Source organism: Silene latifolia, chromosome Y (assembly GCF_048544455.1).
Source record: "Silene latifolia isolate original U9 population chromosome Y, ASM4854445v1, whole genome shotgun sequence".
NCBI lineage: Eukaryota > Viridiplantae > Streptophyta > Magnoliopsida > Caryophyllales > Caryophyllaceae > Silene > Silene latifolia.
This window is the reverse complement of record NC_133538.1, coordinates 44,410,383-44,420,805: the sequence shown is the minus strand read 5'-3', so window position 1 is coordinate 44,420,805 and position 10,423 is coordinate 44,410,383. Positions and strand designations below refer to the sequence as shown.

The window sequence follows — 10,423 nt, the reverse complement described above, 5'->3', positions numbered from 1 at the left end:
GGGTACTGTCTTATGGGTTAGTTTGACTATTTTCAAATCAAGGCATTCTAATGGTTATGGCTCATAATACTAAAGGTTTTTATTTTACTAATTATTTGTCAAAATCAGAGCAAATTATGCTATCTTAGATCAGATGATTTTCGGGTTGGCATTCTAGTTAATTTGGGGCCGTAATTTTCAAGAAGCCTGATGGGTCATGCCTATCAGCATATGTTAATTTTCAATAGTGCATCTCATCTGTACCCTGTACTCGCTATATTAGTAGGCCAAGTTTCATGGATTGCGCCGCGACACGACTGCAGGAAATCTGTTCATTGTACAGCCACCGTTATGGTGTTATGTGGAAATATTGTTGGATAGTTATCAAGACAGGATTTTTATTGGTACATCAACTGATACAGGAAATTTGTTCATGTATCCAGTGAATATATCAATCGTTACATCAATTGCTTAATCTTGAAAATCAAATCACCATGGCCTAATATGATTTTTGTTGCACCAAATTTCATTGTTACGGATTGATAGCGATGAACAGACAGATAAATTATATGTGGTTCGACAGTACGCTTCAAGCGTGTGCAGCACGTGTCAAAAAACATGCCAAGACTGACCTTGATAGTTAAATTGCGCAGACAATGCATATACGATTTATACTAACGCGGATGAAATAACTAGTCAAACTAAAATAGATGCTCCTTTACGATCAGCTCGACTCCAATGCATGGAATCGTTACAACAGTCTATATTAACCCGACTTCATGGAAAACAAATATTGGTTAACCAGTGGACAAATGATCAATATATTAGTAAAAAAATAAGGTCATGACAAAGATAAGAGATATTACAAACGTATGAAATCAAATAAAATTCATAAAGTATCTTACAAAGTGAACATTCAAGGTATATAACACACATTTTTGAAAGAGCTCTACATTTGTACATATGCTATTGCAGGGGACCAAGATTTCATGACAATTACGCAATTGCAGGGGACCAAAATATGCGCTATACATTGACAGTTTGACACTCGTCCTCCGTCGGCACCTGAATCCGCTTCCACCACTTTAAACCACGACGATGGTGTTTAGAAACATCAGACATACCCCATAGTTTCTCCGGCAACACACCTCAATCCCGTTTCAATTCCATTCGCTCCTCTGCCCCTCCCCAATACACGACAACGCCTCCACGCGCGCCACCCTCTTCAGCCAAACTCAAGTGATCCACCACACACCACCTCTTCAGCCAAACTCAAGTGATCCACCGTACACCACCCTCCTTTCCCGACCTAAGAAACGGAGGACAATTCCAACCATACGCAAGATCCACGTGAACAAACCGAGGACAAACCGAGGAGAAGTCATATACACAAATTAGTACACCCAGATACACAAGTTGATTTGTGTATCTATATCACTATACTCAGTGAACCTGGGATAGTATTGTGTGTATCTACAAGCAGCGGTGACTAAATCTGCGGGGACAGAGAGAGGGATGAAGATGGGATGGAAAGAAGTACCATCGACGAACGAGATCCGATGGAGGAGCAATGGTAGTGTGCTGGCGAGGTTGACGCTGGAGCTCGGGTTATGATATGGCGGTGGTAGTCTGATGAATAAGGATGAAGGAGTTATGAGGGTTAGTGTATGTGTTTGGAGAAATATGAAACACAGGAGTAAAAGTCATCTAATAGCAGCCTTTCAATTGTTTGATCTAAGGGCTGAGAAGGAGTTCGTACGATATTCCAAACCATGTGAAGAAGTGACTATGTGAGAAAGGTATAAAGTTTGTAGTGTTGTACCGCATCAGTTTGGTCAGGGAGGGAAGGCGGTCCTCCCTAGGGCGGTCTCAAAATGAACTCCACCAAATCAAGTATGGCAGCATTCCAAAAGGAGTTAGTAGTGCAGATTTTTGCTTCTTTCAGTTTAAGATCGTCGTTTCGAAGGTTTTCTCTGACAAAATCTAGAAGTATTGCCATCTGCACAAAATTCAAACCAGTAAAGTGAAATGTAGAGTTGATCGCTCATGTGTATACCTGAAATAAAGTGAAACTAACCATGGAGGCTGAGCTGCTATTTCTAACTAAGAACTGCATCATGTCAAGTCTCAGGGAAGCGGGGAAATCAGCTAGCACCTGTCATGTGTGGAAGACAAGAATTATGTTTTCTATACAGAACAGTTGAACATACAAAATACTACAGGAAACTAAAAACACATGGTATCACTACCGGATACACATGTATCTAGTATATTAATGAAGTGTATCTAGGGTCATTATTTGTGTATCCACCCCTAACCCTAAATAATGTTGCCCCCACCGCTGCCAAAACCACCACCACTGACTTAGACCACCACGAATCCACCGTCTCCTCATCGTCGCACCAACTACTCATATACACAAATTTCCGGCAACGCAGCACACTAGCGCCACACATACCAGCTCCAATGTTGTTCTATCTCCACCACAACCCAAAACTCCGGCAAACATCAAATCAGACCACCAAGGCACCATGGCTCAGTCAAGCGCCTGCACAACCACCATAAATCTCATTTTAAATCTCGTTTTCTTCAAAAACTAAGCGATTCAAACCATAGATCTACGAAAACGAAGATGAATTTCAGAAAATTAATCGCATTAGTGAATTTTTTAGAGGATTTCGAATCTAATAGGGTGGTTTTTAGTTGACCTGAATAATGAGAAAGCGGATGATGACGAGGTTTGTGGCCGGAATAAGTCGCCGGAGAAGAGAAGAGGTGGATGGAACGTTGTTGTCGATTGATTCACGAAGAGGAAGTAATTAACATGAGTGGGTAGAGGAAAAGTAAGGCGAGTCGGATGGCTACTGACGGAGCTGCATCTTGGTGAACGGCGTCGGAGCTGCGTAAAGGTAGCCGACGGCAGAAGATGCTGGTTGGGGGAGATGGATGGATAGTGGGAATTGGGAAGGTGAATGTACGTATGAGTTGAAGAAAGTGATAAGGAGTGATTTGTGGCTTAGAGCCACTGATTTGTTTGATCTAAGGGTTCGGATTGAGTTCGTACAGTTCGTACCGTAAATTAGTTCGCACGAGATCCTATTTCTATATATATATATATATATATATATATATATATATATATATATATATATATATATATATTCATAATAATCATACATATTTTGAGAGGATACCAATGTGATGAATGAATAGAAGCCAAAGCTTGGAACTGTCAATCGTCACGACGCTTGGGTGACCGGTCACACTCCTAAGAATGGACAGTTAGAATCTCCATATGATAAAACCATCAAAGAGAAAATTGTAAGTTAGAATAAATATGTCACTCCTACCACTGGTGGTCGGTTATATAATTGTGAGTTTAAATAAACTTTAGTGGCATAATGGTTTTTTGTGTATGTAGAGGATCTGTGAGAAAGAAGTAGGGAAGGAAAATGGAAGCCTCAAAGACGTGATGACATTCTTGCTAGGGCAATCGGCAAAGCAGAACATCTAGGTCGTGTGAGAGGGGTATCAACGCATGTTGGTATCACTAAGTATTTTGAGAAAACTACTCGAAGGACAGTGAGTGGTGAGCATCTAAGTATTTTTTTTTTATTAATTGTTGAAAAGTAAGTAAGATGAGAGAGATTCTAGAGAGAGGAAAACCTCAATAATTAACAAAAAGGGGATTAATTACAAGCAATGGCTGGGATTAAGAACCCTAATAAATCTAATACTTCGATTAACATCTCTAAATCAAAATAACCTATTATTCACTCGATTACACCGTTAGTTTCATCAAAATCAAAATCCAAAAAACATGTTGATTTCAATTCCGCTAGTACTAGTAAAACTAAAAGACAATCGATGGTCCCGAATCGTAATCAAACGTTCTCTCCTCTAACTACGGAGGAACTGGATGTGATCGTGGAGGACGAACATGAGGATGAGGAGGTTATGCGAGAATGTTAGCGGCGGCAAGGTACCTACGCGTCTCAAGTTATCCTTTGAAGATGTCGCGGTGAGATTAACTACCGGTCATCTCATTTTTTTTCTGTTATATCCGGGTGCGAAACCTCCGAGTAGTGTAATTACGAGGTTTTGTTAAGAGGGTTTGGCGGTCTTATGGGGTTGATCGTATTTCTTTCCTTCCGAATGGTATTTTTTGGTTCGTTTTAAATCAAAAGACAAAAGGATGGAAGTTGTTAGGAATGGGCACCTTATGTTTGATAAGAAACGGTGATTGTCAAGGAGTGGACTCCTGATGTTGAATTGATCAAACATGATGTCCAATTGATTCCAATTTGGATGAAATTATATGGACTTGATATTAAGTTTTGGGGTTCAGGCTGTTTAACTAATATTAGTGGCTTAGTTGGGAAGTTTCTGCGTTGCGATGAGGCTACTGCTAACCGAGCATTCCTTGGGTATGCTAGGCTTTTGGTGGAGGTGAAAATAGGATAGTAATTCCCAACTGAACTAACTTTTGAGGATGAGATGGGGAAAACCCAGAAGATTAAAGTGGTATATGATTGGTTACCCCTTTCATGTACCAAATGCAAAGGAATTGAGCATGTTGCTGATCAATGCAGGAGGGAGGTTATGAAAGTGCGGAAGGTATGGAGGCCAAAACCTGTAGCTGATGTCCAACTGGCGCAGAAACCTCAAACACCCACTGCTAGACTCTTTGCCGCAAGCCTAGGACTCTGAAACGTCCATGGTCACTCTGTTGTGGAGCCCATTGCACCTGTGATTACTCCTGAAGTTGGCCAGGGCAAGGTGCTGAATGAGGAGTCTCTGCCTAGGAGGTTCATTACCAGATTGCTAAGACATGATACTGGGGAGCCTAGACTGTTAACTCCACGAGGTATCACCTTCATGGATGCCTTAAATCTTTCTATGCATAAGGCAAGAGCTGAGAGTAAGAAGAAATTGGGGTTCCTAACCAAAAACTCTGAGAATGGGTAGTTTGGGGTTTTGGAATCTACGTGGAATGAATAACTTAAATAAACAGCAGGCAATAAAGTGGTTCATCCATCAAAATAATGTAGGGTTATTTGGTATTTTGGAAACTAAAATAAAGGGGAGTAAGTGGACGCAAGTTAGGAACAATTTGTGTTGTGACTGGAAACAACAGTCTTCACCAGGGAGGAAGAGTATGGTTGTTGTGGGATCCTAAGCTTTATCAGGTGGATGTGCTGGACATTACTGCTCAGTGCATACACTCTAGGATTTTTGATAAAATGAAGAAGGTGTATTTCTGGGTCACTATGGTCTATGGCTTCAATAAGTTGCAGGAGAGGGAAAGTCTCTGGGAGAAACTCAGGAGTTATGCTCTGCAATGTGATGGCTCTTGGGCAGTTTGTGGGGACTTTAACAATATTGTGGCTGTGGATGAGAGAATTGGAGGGACTGAGGTTACTTGGGCTGAGATGGCTCCTATGAGGAATATGATGTCTGACTGTAATTTGTTTGAACTTAAAATGAAAGGGTCTTATTACACATGGAACAATAAACATGAGGCGGCTACAAGGGTGTACAGCAGGCTAGACAGGGTTATAGTGAATGATGATTGGCTCATCTCCTTTCCTGAGTCAGTTGCTCATTTTCTTCCTGAAGGTCTGTTTGACCATTGCCCGTGTATCATCAGCATGGCTGATACTTATGTGAGGAAAAAACCTTCATTCAAGTATTACAACATGTGGTCCCTTGCTCCTAACTACCTTATTGTGGTCCAATCTGGGTGGCATGTTGAGGTTCAGGGTACCCCAATGTTTAGGATTGTTAAGAAATTGAAAGGACTAAAGCAGAAGTTGAAAGAGCTGGATAGGGAACAGTTCAGTGATATTGAGAACCTAACCCATGTTCCTGAACTGTCTCTTAAGTACTTCCAAGAACAGGTGATGAGCAATCCTTTGAATCGACTTCGCAATCTTTGAGAAGGAATGTGCCCAGGAACTTATACAATTAAAGAAAGCTAGGATTCTTTCCGGCTCGAAAGCTAAAGAGGATTGGGCAAAAAATGGTGATGATAATACCTCATTTTTTCATGCAAGTATTAAAAGAAGGAGGGCACATAATCGAGTGTATCAAATTAAAGATAAGGATGGAGTTTTATGCTCTAAACCTAATGAAATTAAGAATGCATTTGAGGAGTATTATTGTGGTCTATTGGGCTCATCCAAAGGGGTGTATCCTGTGCATAAGGGGATTGTACAATCTGGTAATTGCTGATGCCGAGCACCGAATTTACTCACTCAAGTTGTCACGGATGATGAGATCAAGCAGGCCATGTTCTCAATACCTGGCACTAAAGCTCCAGGGGCGATGGCTATAGTAGTCAATTTTTAAAGACTCATGGGCTATAGTAGGCAAGGATATATGTCTTTGTTGTAAGGAATATGATAAGTACCGGAAATATTTTGAAGGAAGCCAACAATACTATCCTTACTCTGTTACCCAAAGTGGATGTGCCGATCATCTTGTCACGCGATTCGGGCCAATTGTCCTCGCAACACGGTTTATAAATGTATGGCTAAAGTAGTGTGTTCCGGACTTAGTAGCATTCTCCCTGATATTATCCACCCTTCTCAGAGTGCATTTATTGCTGGCAGAGGCCTAGTGGGTAATATTTTAATTTGCCAAGACCTCATTAAGCTGTACAAAAGGAAGAAATGTTCTCCTAGGCTCATGATGAAGATTGATCTCCAAAAAGCGTATGACTCCATTGAATGGAGTTATTTGAATGAAATGTTAAGGTATCTTAAGTTCCCTGACATTACCATTAAGCTTCTTATGCAGTGTGTGTGTCCTCTCCCTCCTATTCTCTGTCCCTGAATGGTGAAGTATTTGGGTTTTTCAAGGGCAAAAGAGGATTAAGGCAAGGGGACCCATTATCCCCCTTGATTTTTACGATTTGCTTGGAGTATTTGAGTAGGTTGCTTGGAGCCATTCCTAAATGTCATAGCTTCAAATTTCATCCTTTGTGTGCTAGACTTAGCATGAACCATTTGTGCTTTCATGATGACCTGCTAATGTTTAGCAGGGGGAACCTGGAGTCTGTTACATTAATGCTTAGAGCCTTTAGCACCTTTTCTCTTGCCTCTGGTCTTCAAATGAATAAGGATAAGTCCAATTTTTATTGCAATGGGGTTACTGATAGTGTGGTGCAGGCTATTGAGAATGCTTCAGGTATGAGAAAGGCTGCCATTCCTTTTAAATATTTGGGGGTAAAAATTATGCATAAGAGGTTGGGAGTTTTGGACCGATTGTCAGTGGATAGGGTAACGGAGAGGATACAAAGATTAGGGGCTAGGAAACTCTCCTATGCTGGGAGAGTAGTCCTTATCTCTTCAGTTCTCAGTACTTTACATAGCTATTGGGCAACGGTGTTCATTATTCCACAGACTGTGATGAAGAAAATTGAATCAATTTGCAGAGCGTTCTTGTGGTATGGGAATGATAGCTGTGAGAGACCTAACCTGGTGTCTTGGAAACAAATCTGTCAACCCGAGGAAGGAAAGGGGTCTTGGCTTCAAAAATTTGCACACACTGGAACCTAGCTCTTATTTCTAAGTATGTTTGGTGGGTGGAAAAGAAGGTCGACCATTTATGGGTTAGGTGGGTGCATGCCATTTATATCAAGGACAGAATCTGAAAGGATTATGAGCCTTCTAGCTCATTCGATTGGGCCTGGAAGCGTATTTGTCAGGTCAAGAATAGACTTAAACCTCTACTCTTTGATGCTACTTGGAGAGATCTTGATCAGGACTACTCTACTCAGATGGGATACTCCTGGTTGGCTGATGAGGTAGATGATGTTCCCTGGTTTCCATGGATTCAGAATAGAATGTTGCTTCCAAAACATTCTTTTCATGTGTGGTGATTGCTCCAGAATAGATTACTCACCCAAGATAGGCTCTTCAGGATGCGGATCATACAGCCAACCGTTGTTTCTTGTGTGGTAATGCGAGAGGAGTCCATTGATCATTTGTTTTTCATTTGCCCTTATAGTCGAAATGCAAGCGACTTCCGGTAGCATGGCTTGACCGCTTCATTCCCGATCGGGAGTTATTCAAAGTGGTGGATAGAATACAGTGCAGATCCTTATTCATGAAGCAGTGTTAGCGAGTAGGTATACCAAGTCTTATGTATGGAATCTGGTTTGCTAGAAATAGATGTCGAATTGAATATGTGTTACCTCTCCCTGCTGTTATTATAAAGCAGGTGAAGGGGTCTTTTAGTATGCAGTTGAAGAGTCGTAGACTAGAGCATAGGGATTGGAGGGTTCATGCCTAGGTAACTCGGCTAGAACAAAGTATGTAACAGACTAGGGATGCATATCTCTAGTGACAAATTGTTTGGTTGGGCTTATAATATAACACTTACATTTCCCCAAAAAAAAAATACTGTATTTTATTCAACATAATTTATAAATATATATGCTGAAATTATACTACTTACGTTAATCATATTCATTTCTACTACACAGCTACAAACAATGGTCAGGTTGATACTGAGAATGGTGGAAACAGAGGATAAGTCATTTGAAGAAGAGTTGGTTATTATTTGGCAAGTCATAAAGGAAGCAGGGGAGGAGGAGGAAAAAGCGGGCATGCGAACTGAGGATGAGATAATAATATACATGTCTTCTGTATAATGTGTTAGATGATTCGGAAAATCAGTGCGTGTTATATGTAAACAAGTATTAATGTACATAAGGAAGCCGAGGAGAACAAGACAAAGGAGGATGACATGGCAAAGGAGAATGAGGTGGGAGCTGAAGACATGTCATAGGATCAAGATCGGGAAGTTGAAGAGGAAGCCATGAAGGCCGTGAGAAAGGAGGTGGAGTTAGTTGATGATGACACGTTATTCTCATCTCCAAAAAAGACAAATCCGGCTTTTGACGAGGTATTAGCTACTAACTAGTTTATAATTGTTGTATATATACTAATTAATTAAATTTATTAATTAAAGTACTGGATGTATATATACTAATTAATTAAAAATGTGAAGGGCGTTTGCAAGAAGCCTTGTGTTATTTACTACCGTGCCCGTAAAGTACCAACTTGCAAAATTGCTTTTGCTAGGGGAGCCGCGTTCTATTACGACCAGATTCAAGAACTAAAGGTTCATGGCATGCCCCTACGTCGGAATTTTAGGAAAGTGGAAGTGACCCACTTATATCTGGAGGAGTATGGTACTCTAAGAGTACCACTTACTGATTGGTGTTTGCAAGATGTCATGGTTCTTTTGTGCAATGGCCTGAAGCATTCATTAATGTTGACATCTCCGGGATAGTTATGCTAAAACTAACACATTTTATAGAATGTACGCCTTTAAATTTATTAGCGTAACCTTATCTAACATATAGTAAGTATTTTAATTTTTACATTTGCAGGAGTTACACGAAGCCATTATGGCTAAACTTAGGACTACTACGTCAACACCCAAAGTCACTGATTCGACTGCCTCTCCACCCAAAATTCAAGAGGTAGTAATAATTTGAAAAATAGATTGTGAGTTTTTTATTTTTATTTATTTGTTATTTAAATTATATATGAGGTATCGTGTAATGTATATATATGTTTTTTTTTCCTAAATTGTAGACCGAACTTAAAGCAGACGACTTATATTATAAGCCATCTAATTATGCTGCACCCGAGCCTGCTCCTATTACATACCTAAATATCAGAGCGATGAATAGAAGCAAAAATTGAATAATCCTCCGCTGAGAGCTTTGCACCAGCTGGTTGAAAGGCGGGCAGCTATCGGGGATGTACTCATTATTGAGATCGAAAGGCTATTGTGGATGAAGGTACATTTACTGTATTGGATGGGGAATCACTGTTTCAGTTTCTCGAACTTGACGAGTTAGATGTTATACACATTTTAATTTGGATGAAGTAAGTTCATTAATAAAACTTGTCATTTGGTTTTACGAATAGTGATGTTTATTTAATTCCTCAATGAAAATAACATTCTTCGTTCCACTTGACGTAATAGGTACCTGTTTAAACACATCGCTGAGGGGAAATACGTTTCTCATGATTACAGATTCTTGAGTCCTGATGTGTTCTCTCTAAAGGTGCATGGAGATACATACGAAAATCACATCGATTAAATTGCTCAACGGTTAACGATGCCCAAAAGCCTATGGCTTGCCCCATACAATGAGAATCGCTATGTACAGTACTATTATAATGAATCACGATTCTATTCATTTATTAACACACTTACATGCATGTATATGAACTAACAGTTCAATTTTCAATATTTCATAGCAAGCATTGGCTGCTAGCGGCAATTAATGTGAGAAAAAGCATAGTGTACTGAATTGATTCTTGCGGACATAGTCCCTCTGAGAAATTTATAAAGATGATAATTGAGTAAATTTACAACCTTACATTATAATGTCATTTGTTATTGTATGACCTTTGAA

General features: G+C 40.0%; 2 protein-coding genes across 4 annotated transcripts; one reads left to right on the top strand and one right to left on the bottom strand.

The window, feature by feature from the left end:
• Positions 1 to 839: 839 nt before the first annotated feature.
• On the bottom strand, positions 840 to 2,973 carry LOC141634186 (aberrant root formation protein 4-like). Of its 3 annotated transcripts, none has more exons than XR_012538948.1 (5): positions 2,688 to 2,973; positions 2,229 to 2,527; positions 2,057 to 2,134; positions 1,802 to 1,978; positions 840 to 1,608 (listed from the first exon to the last, which is right to left on the bottom strand). XR_012538948.1 is itself a non-coding variant. In XM_074446446.1 (5 exons), exons 2-4 carry the CDS (start codon positions 2,510 to 2,512, stop codon positions 1,838 to 1,840), a joined length of 294 nt encoding a protein of 97 aa, XP_074302547.1. In that variant the 5' UTR covers positions 2,513 to 2,527; positions 2,688 to 2,966; the 3' UTR covers positions 840 to 1,608; positions 1,802 to 1,837. The 3 variants fall into 3 exon arrangements, 2 of the variants coding, with proteins under 2 accessions (XP_074302547.1, XP_074302546.1); XM_074446446.1 differs by having other exon boundaries at positions 2,438 to 2,527; positions 2,688 to 2,966; XM_074446445.1 differs by having other exon boundaries at positions 840 to 1,978; positions 2,438 to 2,527; positions 2,688 to 2,966.
• Positions 2,974 to 4,476: 1,503 nt separating this feature from the next.
• Positions 4,477 to 7,541, top strand: LOC141627961 (uncharacterized). Its single transcript, XM_074441155.1, has 5 exons — positions 4,477 to 4,596; positions 4,717 to 4,943; positions 5,063 to 5,879; positions 6,574 to 6,737; positions 7,025 to 7,541. Exons 1-5 carry the CDS (start codon positions 4,477 to 4,479, stop codon positions 7,539 to 7,541), a joined length of 1,845 nt encoding a protein of 614 aa, XP_074297256.1.
• The last annotated feature ends 2,882 nt before the right edge of the window (positions 7,542 to 10,423 follow it).